General features: G+C 41.9%; 1 protein-coding gene across 4 annotated transcripts in view; it reads right to left on the bottom strand.

Annotated features, from left to right (window-relative positions):
- The window catches only part of DNAH3 (dynein axonemal heavy chain 3), a 194,028-nt gene that overhangs the window by 106,623 nt on the left and 67,857 nt on the right, over positions 1-19,548 (bottom strand). For all 4 annotated transcript variants that reach the window (XM_082670865.1, XM_082670866.1, XM_082670867.1 and 1 more), the window contains 7 exons: positions 16,011-16,222; positions 11,920-12,011; positions 7,794-7,908; positions 4,468-4,584; positions 3,343-3,522; positions 2,529-2,665; positions 1,343-1,544 (listed from right to left, as the gene is read on the bottom strand). In XM_082670865.1, the coding sequence (XP_082526991.1) occupies positions 1,343-1,544; positions 2,529-2,665; positions 3,343-3,522; positions 4,468-4,584; positions 7,794-7,908; positions 11,920-12,011; positions 16,011-16,222 (1,055 nt within the window). The remainder of the gene's footprint in view (positions 1-1,342; positions 1,545-2,528; positions 2,666-3,342; positions 3,523-4,467; positions 4,585-7,793; positions 7,909-11,919; positions 12,012-16,010; positions 16,223-19,548) is intronic.

The following is a 19,548-nucleotide window of genomic DNA, read 5'->3' as shown; positions in this document are numbered from 1 at the left end:
GACACATTTACACTTCAGTTTGAGAAATAAAATATTGCCTCTGCCATATCAGTGATCAAAAGATGCTGCAGCCATCAGTGACTGCAGCCGCCACCTCCCAAAGTGAGCTGGTGAGCCCTGAGGGAACTCAGGATGAGAAAACACAGGATGCTGGCCCCAGACAGCTGACGTGCATATCAAAGGAATGATTTCAGTGAGCCTAGACTTTTGCATTTTCCCATCCATAGAAAAGCACTAAATTCCTTAACTTGAGATATCTGGTTTTCTTTAATTAACAATAATCTTTTGAAGTTCGGACTACCTGCCCTTTGTTGCAAAACTCCTATATATCTCCCCTCCTTGCCTCCTCCAAGCCGTTTTCTCAGGGTTACTTGAGATGCTGCCTCTCCAGCTTGAAGTCCTAAGAATGTCCGCTGAACAAAACACACCTCTTAACGTTTAGGTTGTACTTTTTTTTTTTAGTTGACAAGTTCATAAAATAAGTTGCTCATTTCTAATTGAACAGTTCTAATTCTTGCATTATTCCAGTGGTCCCCAAACTTTGCTGTGCACTGGAATCATCTGGAGATCTTTAAAAATTATGGATGCCTGACTCCCACTCCCAGACATTCTGATTTAATTGGTATGGGATGCAAGCAGGGCATTTGGATTTTTTTAAAGCTCTACAGGTAATTTGAATGTGCAGCATATTATTCAGTGTTAGAATCTCAGGCAACTGTACCTGCTGACCTCAGGTGCTCGTGAGCTAGCTGGTGTCTGGTTTTAAGGTATGATCCCTGGTTGCTGTAACTTAAATGTGTGGGTGGCAAAAACGGCAAGGCAAGAGTACTTGTCTATTTCTACGCTGGGTGCTGTCCTATTCAGCAAGAGTGGAAGTAACTTACATTTTACTCATTTGATAAGGGCACATGTATGAAAAATCTGAGTTAAATGGCATTAATTCCATGAAATATTATTGAAACACCTGCCCTTTAAACACCTTTAAAAACACCTGCCCCATCTGACCAGATCTCTTTAAAGTGGGCTCTGCTCACGGGGATTTAAACAGCATTAGTTGTTGGATCTGATTCCTGCTGCTGCCTCCACATCAAGTTCGGTTGAAATCCTTCCACAAATTTAGGATGCCATGTGAATTGCAGTATAATCTCCATCTTAGAGATGAGCAAGTAGACTCAGAAAGATTAGTTCCCCAAAGTCACCCGTCATTAAGTTGTGTAATCTAAGTGTTCCACACCCAGGCAATCTGGAACCAGAGTCCAAATGTTTAACCAACATACAATCTGCCTCTCTCTGTTTCACTCTGTTATGACGATAAGAACCAAAAATGGGTAAGTGGAGTTACTTTGGCTTCAGCTGGGGAGATTTTCTGTTTGAATGGAACGATTTCTTTTTCTGAGCTGATCATGCCCACAATCTCCATGCTGTCTGTAAACTCCAGCTTGGCAATTCCTTCAAAGCACTTCTTCAAGTGTGGTTGAACTCGGAGGGGGTCCTTTGTCTCTGACAAGATCTCCAACAGCTCATCATTTGATAGGAAGAAGAACCTATTGCAAAGCAAAGGAAGATGGCTACTGGAATCTCTTCTAAGAGCTTCTTTTTCCAACAAGGTGATACTCCCCAACAGGTAGATGACACTCGCGTGAATGCCAGCTACTTCTAGAGTCTTATCTAAGGCCCACTCCTCTTCACCATTTTTCATCTAGGGCATAGAAGGTGGAGATGGTTTTGACTCAGCAAAAGAAAGGAAGAAAGCTGGTATATGTGGATTTTATATGGCTGGGAGAGAGGGGTTGCTACCAGGTGAAAGAAACCTGGATAGAGCAGTGGTTCTTAACCTTGGCTGCACTTTAGAATCATCTGCAGAGGTTATAAAAAAAAAATTCCAATGCCAAGGTTCCACTTCCCAGAGATTGTAATATAACTGATCTGGGATTGGGTCTGGGAATTTGTATTTTTAAAACTCCCAGGCGAGGGGGCTTCCCTGGTGGTGCGGTGGTTGAGAGTCCACCTGCCGATGCAGGGGACGTGGGTTCGTGCCCTGGTCCGGGAAGATCCCACATGCCGTGGAGCAGCTGGGCCCGTAAGCCATGGCCGCTGGGCCTGTGCATCTGGAGCCTGTGCTCCGCAACGGGAGAGGCCACAACAGTGAGAGGCCCGCGCAAAAAAAAAAAAAAAAAAAAAAAAATTGCTTTCTAAGTTACACTAGCCACATTTCAAGCACTGGATAGCCACGTGTGGCTAAGGACTCAAACTGAGGTCTGTTTAACTCCAAAGTCCAGGCTCTTGAGTACTATACCCCTCTAATTGGGTATTTGACCATGCTGGTTCCATTGGTGTCTATTCAACCTCACTCTAAATAGTGACCGTGAAGACACACCTTACCCCCGAGAGCTGTCTTTTGGGGAATGGAAAACCTAGAAAGAATATGGAATAGATGAGTAGAAGCTAACTCTCAGTAAGAAAAAATGTAACTCTACCTATATATGGGTCAAGAGCGCAACTTCAAGCAAGAGAATGATGCTGAATACCTGGGGAAAAATAGTCTCTTCTTCTCCAAGTAGTCATTCAGCCCCTTCTGGATGTCCTCCAACAGAAGGTTGGCTTCTTGAAGCCTCTCAGCCATCCGTGGTTGGTCTGCTGCCACCAGAACCCTGGTATCTTTCACCTAGGTTCCATAAAAAAAGGTGATAATCATCATGGGGTTCCCAGATCCTGAGACTGGTTATTGTAATGAGTGTGCGACCAGCCCATCAACTAATGACCCTCCTACCCTAATCACCTCCTAATCCCCCAAGGTTGACTGCTCATATAACATGACCCTCTTCCTCTGGCCATGGTTGACTGGGCTGGGGTTGGGCACCTGAAACCGACGAAGCCAATTATATTTAACTTCTGGGATTGTGGAATTCAGACCACGACATTCTATACTAGTCTGCGCTGGTCCCTTGAACATTTGTTAAACAACTGAGTAACTGAATACAGAGAATTACCTGAATTCTAAAATTATTCTCAATCTATAAAAGCTTTATTGCATTATCGTGTAACAAATAAAATCTTATACCTCGTTAGGAATGAGAGCTAAATTATCCAAACTGCTAATAGTCACCTCCACGAAGTTGGGATTTCAAAAGGCCTCTACTTTTTATATTTCCTATTTCCATGTTTGAATTTTTAATAACAAATAACTTTTGAAATTAGAAAAAATTTATAGAGATACTGAATTTGCAAAAATCCAGTTTACTAATAGGTTTCAAGGGACACGGCTGCATTGCACAATGAGGAACATCTGTACGGCATCCCACATTCCTGATGGTGAGATGTGCTAGGTAGTAAAAAACTCACGGCTTGGGACATGAGTGATTTCCAGTAACTATCAACGATGGCAAATTTCCTGCCCTCTTCTGGCATCTGGGCTATGATGTCCTCTGAACTGAAGATTGGTTCCAGGTATAGCCAGGTGGCTTGGCATTTTAACCAGGCATCCAAAATTTCCTGCACGCGAACCAGCTTTTCTTCCCAGTTCTGCAAATTTAGCATTTCATATCTGAGTCACTAACATGCCACTCTGCATCGTAGACCCACCGACAAACGGATGCATTCACTCATTCACTTGTTCCACAAAGACTTATTGAGTGCCCACTATGTCCTGGTCACTCTTCTAGGCAAAGTGGATACAGCACTGAGAAAAAAACAAGAGTCCTTGCCCTCATAGAGTTCTTCTCCTAGTGGAATAATCATCATAATAATAACAACAACAACAGTAATATTTATAAGGCTTACTCTGTGACAAGTGATAGTCTGAGTGCTTTATGTATGTGAAACCAATTTAATCCAACAGATTTATAAGGGAGATATTATTACAAAGCTCACTTCACAGGTGCAGAAACTGACATACAACTAATTCAAGTAACTTGTCCAAGGTCACACAACTGATAAGGGGCAGAGTCAGAATTTGAACCCAGGCAGTCTGGCTCAAGTTGGTGTCCTTAGCCTATCCCACTTCCACAGACAAAGAGCAAAGGAGGCCAAACCTCGTGTAATTTACATTCTAGATTACTATAGCCCATAAGGTACTTTCCATATGTACTTTGGTTTGGTGCATTCAAATAATCTCACCTTCTCTTTTAGCAGACTGTTGCAAAAGCTCAGTCTGGCAGACTGTTATAAAGGCTTACTTGGATGGTTATTGCTTTCAGTCTTTTGTTGTTTTTTTTTCCTCATCAAGAGAAAGTGAGTTTCTTTGTTAATTGGACTTAAAAACCTTCTTCCGAGACTTCCCTGGTGGTCCAGTGGTTAAGCCTCCGCTCTTCCACTGCAGGGGGCACGAGTTGGATCCCTGGTCGGGGAACTGAGATCCCTCATGCCACACAGCCAGAAAAAAAAAAAAAAAAAAAAAACCTTCTTGCTCCTCCAAGAAACCTGGAGCTAACAGGCCATCACAAAACATTCAACCTCATTTCCTCTTACCCGGCATTCTGTTTCTATTGGTTTGACAAATGGAGAGCCACACATGGTCTGGGTCTTTATCACGTGATCATCAAGTAGCAGTTGAATGTCATCAACTGCACACAAGATGCTTGTATCCTGTGAATAAAAATGAGCACCCCGTCAAAATCGCAAGACCTCTGCCCCACAGATTTTTATGCTGACCCTCAAAGTCCTCACAGCTCAGATCTCCACACTTGTGGGACACTATGTCTTGTAGGAGGTGGAATTTTCTATTTTCTTCCTGGAAAATATTCTTAAAGACCTTTTTACCTCCTTTGCAGAAATCAAATACAGTCCAAGCCTAGATCTGCAACCAGCATCTGTTGAGAAGAGGAGGAGTTCTGTCCCCTTCCCTGTGTTCCTGCTTTTCTGTTCACTTGTTTTCCAGGCTCTCCCTCAGGTAGAATCAACTGCTAATCTGGTTAGGTCTAGACCTTTGGCTCCCAAACAGTGTGCCCCAGGGCACTGCAGCAAACTCACAGCAAATAACTGTGGTTATTTTAAAACAAAATACAAATGTTTTTCTTTTAATTTATACGCACTTTTTCCCAGACCTTTGTTCAGTTGATGGGACACAAATACTTAAGTTGTTTGAACCCAATTACTTCATAAATAAAGCTGTTATGTATTTCTTTTGGACTAGAGAAGGGAACCATTTAAAAAGTACTCAGATACCAACAGCACCGTGAACCAAGAAAGTTTGGGAACTTCTGACTAAATAATTATTTGGCCATATTTTCCTGGTAGTTAGGGTTACTGTGCCTTAAAGGTTAGCCCCTGTAGATGGACTTTTCCTCCTGGGCCATGTGGCAAGAAAGCTGATAAGGGTCTGTCCCTTTGTGGTAGGTCTGGTCTTTCTTGCCCTGTTTTCACTTCTTTCAAACCTACATCTGGGTGGTTAATTTGGAGCAAGGATATATTCTCTCATCCCCCTTTTACCAGCAGCTCTGCACTGACAGGTGTCCAGCTATTAATGAACTGGTACCTCGATTCCCATTTTACTGTTGACCCTTGTCTATAGCTACTTCAGTCAAAAACTCTGAAGAGTGGCCAGATGTAACTGAGCTGTTATCAGGTTCCCCGACTTAACTGCTCATCTCAGCCCCACAGCCTCTAGCAGTATCTAATCCAATCAGATTCTGTAACAGCAAGTTGCTGGGACACACGGTTGCCTGGTCTTGCTGGGAGAGGCCCCCAGTTCTCCTCCCTCCCACTGGCTTGTCTACAGTTCTTAGTCAAGAGAAATCAAGGCATCAAGACAAAAAGGAAAAGAAGTCACAAAAGGATAACATGCACCCTGGGGGAGGGAGGAGTATGGGAGCCTTTAGGGTTTTAGTTCTCAATCCACACTGCACTTTAGAAAAACCAGGGGTGCCTTAAAAATACGGATGCTCAGGCCAGAGTGATATTGTGATTTATAATAAGAAACGTATCTTTGGTTTTTGTTGCCGGCACAGCTCCTAAAACCCTTGGAATTTCCTAAGGGATGAGAGCAATAAAGGCATCTTTTGTTTTGTTATTGAGGTGGGTTTTTAGACCACACCGAAGGTTGGAGGCTGGTTGCCAGGAGAGCCAACCCTGTGATTAGAGGGTTGGAACTTTTAGTTCTACCATCCTGACCTTCTGGGAGGGGAACAGGGATAGAGATTGAGTTCAATCACCAGTGGCCAATGTTTTAATCAACTATGCCAAAGTAATGAAGCCTCTATAAAAACACAAAAGGAGGAAGAGATATGGGAACATATGTATATGTATAACTGATTCACTTTGTTATACAGCAGAAACTAACACACCATTGTAAGGCAATTATACTCCAATAAAGATGTTAAAAAAATTAAATTAAAAAAAAAGGAGAGGGTCCAGAGAGCTTCTGAGTTGGTGAACATGTAGAGATTTGGGGAGAGTGGCATGCTCAGAGAGAGCATGGAAGCTCCACACCACTTCCCCGTAGGCATTCCATCTGGCTGTTCCTGGGTCCTATATCCTTTTATAACAATCCAGTGATCTAGTAAGTAAACTGTTTCTCTGAGTTCTAACAACTTAATTGAACCCAAGGAGGGTGTCGTTGGGACCTCCAATCTATAGCTGGTCGGTCAGAAGCACAGGTGATACCCTGGGCTTGAGACTGGCATCTGAAGGGGGGTGAGGGGGTTCGCAGTCTTGTAGGACTGAGCCCTTACCCTGTGGGATCTGATGCTGTCTCCAGGTAGATAGTGTCAGAGTTGAGTGGAGTTGGAAGGCACCCAGCTGGTGTCAGAGAATTGCGTGGTAGGTAGTGTGGGAACTCCAGCCACCTACCCCAAACACACACACTTTGGAACTGAGTGACCAGAAGTGTACCAGGGTTGAAATGCACTGGTTTAAGAGCTGACGGCCTGCAGTATGTGAGTTTCTGCCTGTTGCCTCCACGATGTACAGCTCACCCAAGCAGCAAGTCCTCCTACCCATGGCCCATCCCAAGAGCAAGCCAGACCCCAGAGATGGCTGAGCAAACTCTTCAGGTTTATGCACCTCCACAGGCACTCTGTGAACTTACAAGTTTTCTACAAGCGCCAGTGATAAGAAAGTCTACAGCTTTGCTCTTCAAAATACGGTCCAGAGACCACAGCTTCAGTATTATCTGGGAGCTTGTTGGAACTGCAGAACCTCAGGCCCCAGCTGAAACCTGCTGACTCAGAACCTGCACTTTAGAAAGATTCTCAGGTGATTTCTGCACTTAATAACACTGGAGAAGTGCTAAGTATTGTCTACCTCAGGTATACTTCTGAGAGACCTGGGGTGCCCTCCCAGGGAGATGCTAACTCAGGAGGCTTGCTCAGCTCTTTTTCAACAGAAATCTTGTTGCTCTGAATCCAAAGGCCTTTCTCATTTGAAAATGCATCCCTCCATGGTGTCTGGGAAGAAGGCTGACTGGCACAGGAAGGCGGACAGGAGGAAACAATCTGACGCAAGGGCATAGTGATTATAGACAACAATACTGTATTAAAAACTTCTACGCTGCTAAGAGACTAGACCTTAATTATCCTACCACAAAAAAGGAAGGATAATTATGTGAGGTGATAGAGGTGTTAGCTAGGATGGTAATCATACCGCAATACGTAAAACTATTACATCAACACACTGTACACTGTAAACTTACACAATGTTATACGTCAATTATATCTCAATAAAAAATTTTAAAACAGATTAGTTAGAGATCCTTCTTCTTTGAGTTCTGTTGCAGTTCTGAAACGAATCCCTTCTGTAATTTACTACATAATACATGGGCTGCTCTCAGGGGGCCGAACAGTTGGACTGAGACTCACGGTGTCCCTGTACTTCACGAAGTTGAACGTCATGTTAGCCCAGTCTAACTTCATTTTCTCCAAGTTTTTCTCCAGAGAGTATTCCTTACTGGCAGTTGCACCAATGGGCTCCAGTCTAAAGAGAGAACACAGAGACAGTAACATCAACGGAGGAGGCCTCAAAACACATCAAAGGAGGAATTTCAGCTCAGCCATTAGAGAAATTTAAAAAGCCTTTAATTTTACTAAAATGTTTACCATCCTACTCTAATATTTACCAGCTAGCTCCAGTGTTTTGCAGGGTTTCTTTACACTTGGCGCTAGTGACTTTTTGGGCTGTGTTATGCGCTGAATTGTATCCCTCCAAAAATCATATGTTGAAGTCCTAACCAGCAGTACCTCAAAATGTGAGGTACCCTGTTTGGACATATGGTCTTTAAAGAGGTAGTTAAGTTAAATTGAGGTCATTAGGGTGGGTCCTAATCCAACATAACTGGTGTCCTTATAAGAAGAGGAGATTAAGACACAGATACGCACAGAGGGAGGACCATGTGAGCACACAGGGAGAAGGCAGCCATCTGCAAGTCAAGGAGAGAGGCCTCAGAAGAAATCAACCCCCTGAAAACCTTGACCTTGGACTTCCAACCTCCAGAATTGTGAGAAAATAAATTTCTGTTGCTTAAGCCTATGGTATTTGTTATAGCAGCCCTAGAAAACTAATACAGGTTGGATAATTCTTTGGTGTGAAGAGCTGTCCTGTGCACTGCAGGAGGCTTAGCAGCATCCTTGGCCTCAATCCACTAGATGCCAGTAGCTGACGACCCCAGTCCCCACCTCTTGCCAGTTGTGCCAACCAAAAATGTCTCCAGATGTTGCCAAGTGTCCCCTGGGGGTGGATACCCCAGGTTGAGAACAACTGTTTTAAGGCCATTAAAACAAGACTTCCTTTTTCCATTTTAATTTACTCCTTATTATTCCTATTTACTTCAGAATTATTATTGACTTCTTATTCAGGTCTTAGACTTTCTGTTAATTTATATGATGGCTTTTTTCCCACTCCCTGTCCCTACCTTTTAAAAAAACACCTGCTATCTTCCCGATGCACTGGATCCATCCACCTACAGACCCTCTGTTCTATAGAAAGGGGGAGGGAGGGAGAGAAGGGGAAGATAAATTCCTTTCTTCTTGTTTACACAGGAGAGCTGGGTACTAAATGCAGGCGTGGCTAAAAAATTGGGAAGCAAAGGTTTTGGAAGGAAAAGGAGGGATTATTCTTTCTGCCTCAGCACTGCCTTTCACTGTATCCTTGACCATCTGGTCTTTACTTTCACGTCAGGAAACTGAAGCCCAGAGGAAGCAAGTGACATGTCCAAAGCCACACACACAGCTGCGGAGTGCCAGAACCAGTTCCTCTGACTGCTAATCTGGTGTTTCTTCCTCCCCTACTATGTGCCTTCTCCTCTCTCTTTGTCAGAGGAGCAAAAGAATTGCTCACATGTGGTCAGCCAAACAGCTCAACTAAATAGAGCTGAAAACCCTCATCTGGCCTCATGTAGGGATGTAGAAGAGGCCCAGATAACGCCAGACAATGACTGATCAACACCTCAGCAGCATGGTCTTCATTCTAAATGTGACCTTCTTGGGAGACAACCAAAATGAGCGTGCATATAGAGAATAATAAAGGCAGGTGCCAATCCAGATGAGTATGAGACAAACAGGCTGGCGGTGTGGCCATGACCCAATCACTTGACAGACTTTCGGTCCCCATCTGCTCATATCAAGCATTGTTGGTATAATTAAATAAGATAAAATGCTTGCAATGTGCCTTATGACTTATAATTATGCAAATAATTGCACAGGGGAGGAATTAATGAGGTTGGGAGTCCATGAAGTATATCGAGTTGACCTTATCCAAATGTACTCAAGATGCTCACTAACTGCGGGCTGTGATAAAACTGCCTTAACTATGGGATAGTGGGATACAAGGAACATCACACTTCACTAATAGGTAGTAGCTGAGAACTTAGACGCTAAATCAGTTCAGGTTACACGCCTTCTCTCATAATCCTCACAATAACTCCAATCACCTAGCTACTATTATTATTTCCATTTTACAGATAAGGAGACTGGGCACATAGAGGTAAACAACTTGGCCAAGGAAACACCACTTCTAGATTTGTCACAGCTGAGCACATTGGCATGAAGCATGGCAGTGTGCTGTGTATCTGCTCAGTCTCTGTCTCCTTTGATGGGTTTATCTTTTCAGGCAGTAAAGGGTAATGGATAAGGTTCTGAAGTTAGCTAGCCTGGGCTCAGGTCTTAGTTCTTGTGACCTCTGGATATTTGCTCAATCTCGCTAATCAATTTATTTCCTCATCTGTAAAATGTGAATAAAATTAGCTAGAATATTAGGGTGTTGTGATGGATAAGTTGGTTAATTCATATAAAATGCTCAGTGCAGCATAAGTGTTCTAGAGCTGGTATTTCTTGGGAACATCTTATTGGGGAAATTGAGGCCCTTTAATAAAATAGCATAAACCTGGTAAAAATGCATGTGTCTTGTATGATATCACTTAAATGCGGAATTTTAAAAAATGGTACAAATGAACTTATTAAGAAAACAGAAATAGAGTCACAGATGTAGAAAACAACCTTATGGTTACCAGGGGGGAAAGGGGAGGAGGGATAAATTGGGATATTGGGATTGACATATACACACTACTATATATAAAATAGATAACTAATAAGGACCTACTGTATAGCACAGGAAACTCTACTCAATATTCTGTAATGGCCTATGCAGAATCTAAAAAAGTATGGACACATGTATATGTATAACTGATTCACTTTGCTGTACAGCAGAAACACAACATTGTAAATCAGCTATACTCCAATAAAAATTTAAAAAAATAAAATAAAAGCCTGTGTCTGTAGACCTGCTCCTTAAAGAGGGACAGTAGTGGTGGTATTGGGGGTCATCAGAGTATTCAGGTGGCAGACAGATTTGGGGGCCTGGAAGGACCTTAGATTAGGTGCTTGCCCTGCCCCAGTATAAAGGAAGGGCTTTCAAACTCTAGCAGGCATCACTATCACCTACAGCAGTGCTGTCTATTCGAAATATAACCTGAGCCACATATGTCATTTCAAAGTTTCTGGTAGCCAATTTAACATAAGTAAAAAGAAACTATTTTATTTAACACAATAAATCCAAAATATTATCATTTCAACATACAATCAATATTTAAAATAATTAGATATTTTGCTTTTTTTCCCTCCTTAATAAGTCTTTGAAATCCAGCCTATAGTTTACACATTCAGCACATCAAATTCAGAATAGCTACATTTCAAAGGCTGAGTAGCCACACGTGGCTAGTGGCTCCTGCACTGAACAGCGCTGATATGGAGGATTTGTTTAAACCCAGATTTCAGCTTTCAATCCCCTGAATTTCTGATTCAGCAGATTGGGGTAGGGCCTGAGAATGTGCATTTCTGACAAGTTCTCAGGTGATGCTGATGCCTCTGGTCTGGGGTCACAGTCTGAGAATCTCACGTGTTGAGTGAGAACCAAACCCAGTTGCCTAACAGGGTCTCTAGTCTTAGCAATACATCTCCCTACGCATCACCCTGAAGGAAGTGTGGAAAAACAAACAGGGTCCTGAGAATCTCTGGTCCTAAAAACAGCAGATCAAATAGTACAAATTCTCACATATGAACTCCAGGGGCATTTGGAGAAGGAGAGAAAGCAAGTGAAGAGATCTCTCATTTGACCATATTTCATGAAATTTTAGAGCTCAGGGAGCCACTCCTGTTTGCTGCTGTTGTTTGTTTAAAGAGGAAGAAACTGAGGCCCAGGAAGGTGAAATGGTTTTGCCCAAAGTCACTGAGAGCTGGGCTTGAGGCTCAGGTTCAGAGAACTATTTAAAAAAATTTCTTTTTGAAATAAAATCTCTGACTCAATTTTCTAGTCATAATCTGACATCAACTCTGCAGCTGGAAATGAAAGCTTCACCAGCAGCTAGTCAGCTGAAGTAGAGGTTACCCTAAACCAGAATGAGAAAAGCAGCCTGCTATGCGGCCATTCAGTCATACAACTGTGAGAATTCATAGACACTTTGACGAAAAAACTTTCTGAAGGGAGAAGCCTTACTTTTCAATGAATTTGCCAAACCCAAATTCCAGCATATTTGAGAGGCAAGTCGTTTCAGTGGGCTTTACTTCATAGCCGACAATCTCACTAATCTGCAAAGAGAAAAACAAGGGTGTATTGTCCAAGGCAGTGTTGTCCAGTAGACTTTCTGTGATGACTGAAATGTTCTATATCTGTGCTGTCTCGTGCAGGAGCCACCAGTCACATTCAGCTGTTGAGCACTGGAAAGGTGGCTAGTGTGACTGAGGAACTGATTTTCAAATTTTATTTAATTTTACTTAATTTATATTTAAATAGCTACGTGTAGCTAGTGGCTGCTGAATTGGACAGCGCAGGTCTAAGGTTTTGGGCGGTGGCCTAGGGCCCACCCTGCATTGTGTCTGGTTTGCTGGGGGTTGTTCTCCCACCAGGAATTGGCATAATGCAAACTTGTGGGCACCTTAGAGGCTCACAACCAGGTCTGGTTTGTTTTTGTGCTCCCAGGGCTGACTGCAAAACCTGGTCCATGACAGAAGCTGCTGTAAGCATTTGCTGAATAAAAGGAGGAAGTCTATTAGCTAGATGACTCCCCCACCAAAATCTTCCTTTCCAACCCAGTGTACTAACTTGTTGGAAATGTTAGCACCTGTGCCCATTCCTTTGGTGTAAATATTACCCCAACCTTACCTTTTAAGTGAAAATATCCCTGTGAAAGTTCTTTGATGAAGTCTCTGATGGCTTTGAACATTTTTCTCAGGGACTGAGAGATCTGGGCAGTACGAGGGTTATGTGTGCTCAAGAAGAGCACAAGGGTTAACGGGAATGAGGCTCTGTAAAAAACCTCACCTACTGCCCAGTTTTGTCTCTGTCCAGCTCCAGCAGGACTAAAGAATGTCAGAGCAGGAAGAGACATGAAAATCACATCATGTTCTGTCTTATTCAGCCCTGTGTCCCTGGGGCCTGATAGGCAGTAGGCATCAATAAGCACTTGTGGAGTGAAAGCATGAGTGAACCAGCTAATTCAAACAGATTCCAATCTGGGTTCTGAGGTCACCTGGAGGACCACTGAGGTAATGGAAATAATAAAAGTAATTAACATTTATTGAGGGCTTATTATGCGGTAGGTTGGTTTTAAGAGCTTTATGTACTTATTTCATCCTCCCAACATGATGAGGAAGATACTGGTATATTATTACTCCCATTTTACATGCAAGGAAACTGAGACAAAGAAATTAAGTTTATGATCATCTAGCTAATGGACCATAACAGCCATTGCAGAATTGGGACTTGTATCTGATTCTGACTCCAAAGCTCTCATCCATCATATTCTAGTGTTTCCTGCAGGTCTTCTATGTATAATTGTGCAGATTATATACTGCATAACTCTAGAAAGTACAATTCCCACTGTCGTGCACAAAAATAGCATTCCCTAGAGCATAAACTGCACAATTATTCCTGGTGGCCCAGGGCTCTCATTTATTCTCTAATACCTGCAAGTATGGCTTAGGACAACACACTATCTCTAGGATTAAATGACATAACTGTGTAAAGCACTTGACACAGTAAATACTTGGCCTATGGAAGGACTCAGAGATCTGTAGTTTTATTTTTTAAATTGCTTTTGTCGAGTATAGAGATTAACAGGCATCTGATCTAATTCTAAGAAACTGAAGTTATGCTGTCCAATACGTAGCCACTAACCCCTTGTAGCTATTGAGAACTTGAAATGCAACTAGTCCATATCAAAATGTGCTGTATAAAAGCACACCATGTTTCAAAGACTTAGTATGAAAACTGTAATGTAAAAGGTCACATTAACATTTTTATACTGATTACTTATTGAACTGATAGTGATTTTGATATGTTTGGTTAAATCTAGTCATACGGTTTATTTCACCTTTTTTATACTTTAAAAAATGTGGCTACTAGAAACTTTAAAATTATACATATGTTCATAGTATATTTCCACTGGGCAGCAGTGTCCTAGAGGCCAGCTTTGGTGCATATCAGTACAGTGTTACCTTGTTCCATCTTGTTTTACACCACAGTAGCAATAAAGTCTATGTCTCAAATACAGAGACTAGCCTTTCCTGCTTAAGTTCTGGGAAACGGTCAGAAATCTCAACACAACCGCCTCATGACCCCAGAAGATCCATTTTGTAGTCTTGAGAGCTACAGGTGGTTTAGCCTACAGAGCCCCCCTGCCGGAGCCAAATCTGTGCACAAGGATCTCCTAAGTTAGGCATTAGAACTGAGAATGCTTCCCCAAGCCTGGGGCTGTCACTGGGCGGGCTTGTTGTGTGACCTACAGTACAGGCAGAAATGGGCTCTGAGTCGGGGCAACCCTGAGGGTACCTTGTGGCCTTTGTCCTTTCTGAGCTTATCTTCAACTATTTAGCCCATTGAGATTCCACTGTAGGTGCTCTTTACTCAGGAGCCACCTTACCTCTTGCCTATAGTAAGTGGAATATAGCACATTCCATTCTTATCTATAGCTCACTGCCCCCTACTGTCCACTCCCTCTCTCTGACCTGATATTTCTTGCCCCCTTTTCACACATCAAGGCTGAGTCAAAAACACCTAGATTCCAATTCTCTTCCCCACCCCTCACTGGCCACGTGACAATTTATTGTCCCTACTTCAAAGGGTTGTTGGGAGGATGAAATGAGAGAATCCGCATAAAGTATATAACAGTACCCAGTACAAAGTTGGTACTCCATACACTTTAGCTATTATTGTTATTATTATTTTAATTCCAGGGAATTTTTTCCCCCAATCTGTCCATCTAAGGGGCCTATAAATGAGAATTATTAATGTCTAGGAATGGTTGGGATTTTTAAAGTGCCCCTGTGTGAGAATGCTGTCATCACAGGGGGAGCACCAGATGGAGGGGATGGCTTTCTGAGCACCCCTAGAGCACTGCTTAAATGCCATTGATGAGGACACTTTCTAAAATGTCATCTCATGGAGAGACCTAGCACTGCTGGAGGGCACCTGTCTACCTAACTCTCTAAATGGTCAAAGCTCTAGTCAGGCTAGCTCCGCAGGGAGAGGCACCCTATGAGTACCAAGTGAGGGCAGCTGCCGCTGTGCAGATCCCTCTGCTGGGGCAGCTCAAGACCCAAAGTCTACCAGATGACCTTTGCTCTGACTTCTTTCCATCTTTGCTTAAGTCTTTAAGCAAATTTCAAGGCTTTCTGGGAAATTGAAAGCAGCTCCTCTCTACAGAAAAATCTTGACTCTCTCATGTACCAAGATCTCTGCTGTCCCAGGGAGATCAAAATACTCCTAATGGTTATGCTCTCAGACTGAGTCCTTCTAGAGACAATGTCCTCAGTCTTGTGCATGGTTCCCAGGGAGAGAATTTCAGGCCCAGTCAGAGAGCAATTTGCCTACGGAGAGCCAGTCTCTTCTTCACCTCCACAAAGAGCAATTCCCTGGTAGAAGATGTTTCAAGGCCATTGCTAGCTCTTGAATGTGACAATTATTTTAGAAACACAGTGAGTTTTCTTTCTTCTGTTTAGTATCATACTACATTTATCACCCTCACATTTGGTTGCTTATAAAAATCCCATCATTTTTAGGGAGAATATTTATTATCCTCATTTATAGACCCAAAGGGCTGAAAAAAGAGGGCAAAATTACTTCTGAATATAGCCTGCTGGTTGAGGAAGCTGAAGTAGGAATCATCTGGCATTGTTAGGAGCCCCCAGGGATAAATGTGACTTTCTCTTTCGTGTAGCCTAGGTTAAGGAACAAATACAGGCCCCTCCCATTGTAATGTAACACCCTAATCACCTTTTAGGACACTGAACAGCCATTTGCTTAGGAAAGCAGATTAGGAGAGCCTTTGTGGCCACTGGCTGGAACAATACTCAACCACCAGCAATGGGGTCCCCAAAGAAAAGGATCGGCCTGTTTATGTGGCGAGGCAGGAAGTTATCCCCTTCCTTCAAAAGGCTATCACCCCCTTTACTACTCCCTTGGCCTCAAGTAGATTCTCCTTTTAGAAAGAAAAAGCTTGACCGGTTAATGGTTTCTGCCTTCCAAAGGGCTACCAGGACCAGGGCTGGGCTGGGCTGGGCTGTCTGGGGGTGGGCGGTGACAGGGACCTGCTGCCAGTGCCGGTCTTTCACTCCTGGGTTGCAGGAAATGCTGAGGATAGGGATGTGCTGCTTGAATTTATCAATCTTGATTTTCAAATTCTCTGCTAAGCGCCTGGGTGCAGGCACATCAGCTAAGGTCTTGGTCAATTTATATATCGTCCTCCACATATTCCCTATTTGCTCCGCGATTTCCTCAGCATTCAGTAACAAGAGGGGTCCTGAAATAGAAAAGATGGGGTTAGGGAAAGGTCAGATCACCAAGTAGTGTTAGTCACGTGTACCTTTAATTCCCTGAATTTAGAATTGTGTCTACTGTATGGATATTGGAACAAGCACAGGCTTTAGAGTTGGGTCTGAAACCTCTACTTAGCCAGTGAAGCCTTGGGGATACTGACTGAACTTTTCTAAGCCTCAGCAGTCTCACCTGTGACACAGGGGTAATACTGGATACCTTGGAGGGTGACTGTAAAAACTACATGAGATAAGTAAAGTGGCTAACATATTGCCTGGCATACAATGCAAGAGTAGTTAGGGAATCAATTGTTAGTATAAGTTATAGATGCTATTATAGAAGTACCAAAAGGTGCTTCACAAATGCTGTGAAATATTAACAACTGGGGAATGTGGATGAATAGGGACATAGGAGTTAACTGTACAGTTCTGACAGCTTTTATGTAAGTTTGAAATTATTTAAAAATAGATTATCTTTAAAACAGAAAATGACACCTCATTTATAAAAAAAAAAAAAAAACTTCACCAAAACATTAATTCTCTTCTCCTTTTCTTTTACAGGTATCTTTTAGCATTTGGGTTTTCACATTCAGTCTTTCCACGCTGCTGCTTCCTTCCACTTTGTTATTTCAAATTAGTATTAACTCTTGCATTATGATGTTGCTAATTAACTCAAAAACGCTTTTCTTTCAGGGCTGCCAAGACTAAAAATAGATTCACTCATATAGCTTCATTAATTAATAACATGCTTTACCAACCTAACATTTTTTGTTAAGTAATCAAATATTAAAATTTTTTAAAAAGAAAAGAAGGGCTTCCCTGGTGGCGCAGTGGTTGAGAGTCCACCTGCCGGTGCAGGGGACACGGGTTCGTGCCCCGGTCCGGGAGGATCCCATATGCTACGGAGCGGCTGGGCCCGTGAGCCATGGCCGCTGAGCCTGCGCGTCTGGAGCCTGTGCTCCGCAACGGGAGAGGCCACAGCAGTGAGGGGCCCGCATACCGCAAAAAAAAAAAAGAAGAAAAGAAATATGTATGATTTCCATACAATATATAAAAAGAATAATACACCATGTCCACGTGGGGTTTATTGGCGGAATGCAAGGTTGATTTAATATTTGAAAATCAAGCAATGTAATATAGTCGAAAGAAGGAAAATCACATAATGTAAATTGATGCAGCAAAAGCATCTGACGAAATCCAATACCCATTCATGATAAAAATCTATAAACAAACTAGGAATACAAGAGAACTTCCTCAGTCTGATAAAGGGCACCCTATAAAAACCTACACTGACATTACATTTTTGTATGTGTTAAATATGTACAGCTTTTTATATGCTAATCATACAAAAAAAGTGGTTTAAAAAAATAAAAGCAAAAAACCCATTATACTTAATGGTGAAAGATGGAATACTTTCTCCCTAAGATCAGAAACAAGGCAAGGATTTTTATTCTCATAACTCAATTAAGAGAAAGACAGCTGGAAAAATTCCAAAATACTTGGAAATTAAGCTACATACTTCTTAATAACACATGCGTCAAAGAAGAAATATCAAGAGAAATTAAAAAATATTTTGAGCTAAATGAAAATAAAAATTAACATCAAAAGCTGTGGGATGTCACAGCCAATATAATACTCAATGGTGAAAAGCTGAAAGCATTCCTGCTAAAATCCAGAAGACAAAGATGCTCACTCTCATCACTTCTATTCAACATAGTATTGGAAGTCCTAGGCACAGGAATCAGACAAGAAAAAGAAATAAAAGGTATCCAGACTGGAAGCAAAGAGGTAAAATTGTCATTGTATGCAGATGACATGATACTCTATATAGAAAACCCTGAGGATTCCACTCAAAAACTACTAGAACTGATAAACGAATTCAGCAAGGTAGCAGGATACAAGAATAACATACAGAAATTGGTTGCATTTCTTTACACTAACAATGAAATATCAGCAAGGGAATGTAAAAAAAAAAAATCCCTTTTAAAATCGCATCCAAAAAAATAAAATACAGTAAGTCCCCTACATACGAACCTTCAAGTTGCGAACTTTCAAAGATGCAAATGTGCATTTGCATGTCCAATCACGTAAGTCAGTTCATGTGTCTGGCATATATTGTCACGTGCGTGCATCTTCTACAAGTGGTTGTGCTTTTGTGTACCTTACTGTACAGTACTGTAGAGAGTAGAGTAGTACAGTATCACTGGATCATTTTTTCAAGTGGGTAGATAGAATTGAATCCAGCAAGGAACCAGAACCTGTGCCATCAGCGTCAGGCGTGAGTGACATTGCAGCTCGCCCTCCACCTCCTATTGCTGAGGATCCTTCAGCTCTACCATCTCCCACCTCCTCTCCCTCCTCCAGTCAGTAACTCTTCTTGCCTGTTCAGTCAGTGCCAGCGCCTGTATGCCAGCTGTTGTACTGTACTACTGTACTTTTCAAGGTACTGTACTGTAAGATTTAAAATGTTTTCTTTGTTTTTTGTGTTTGTTTGTTATGTATTATTTGTGTGAAAAGTACTATAAACCTATTACAGTACAGTACTATGTAGCCGATTGTGTTAGTTGGGTACTTAGGCTAACTTTGTTGGACATACGAACAAATTGGATTTACGAACGAGCTCTCAGAACACAGCTCGTTCATATGTAGGGGACTTACTGTATGTAGGAATAAACCTGAGCAAGGAGGTGAGAGACTGAGAACTATAGAACATTAATAAAGGAAACTGAAGATGATTCAAAGAAATGGAAAGATATCCCATGCTCTTAGACTGGAAGAATTAATACTGTTAAAATGGCCATACTACCCAAAGCAATCTATACATTTAATGTGATCCCTATCAAATTACCCATGACTTTTTTCACAGAACTAGAACAAATAATCCTAAAATTTATATAGAACCATAAAAGACCCAGAATTGCCAAAGCAATCCTGAGGAAAAGAACAAAGCAAGCGGCATAATCCTCCCAGACTTCAGACAATACTACAAAGCTGCAGTAATGAAAACAGCGTGATTATTGGCACAGAAACAGACATATGGAATGGAACAGAATAGATGGCCCAAAAATAAACCCGCACACCTACAGTTAATTAATCTTCAACAAAGGAGGCAAGAATATACAATGGAAAAAAAGACAGTCACTTCAGCAAGTGGCGTTGGGAAAGTTGCACAGCCACATGTAAATCAATGAAGTTAGAACACACCCTCACACCATACACAAAAATAAACTCAAAATGGATTAAAGGCTTAATATAAGACAAGACACCATAAAACTCCTAGAAGAGAACATAGGCAAAACATTCTCTGACAGAA

The sequence above is a fragment of the Grampus griseus genome, assembly GCF_964374135.1.
Source record: "Grampus griseus genome assembly, chromosome: 14".
NCBI classification, from domain to species: domain Eukaryota; kingdom Metazoa; phylum Chordata; class Mammalia; order Artiodactyla; family Delphinidae; genus Grampus; species Grampus griseus.
The sequence above is the reverse complement of the archived record's forward strand: the minus strand, read 5'-3'. Positions and strand labels throughout refer to the sequence as shown.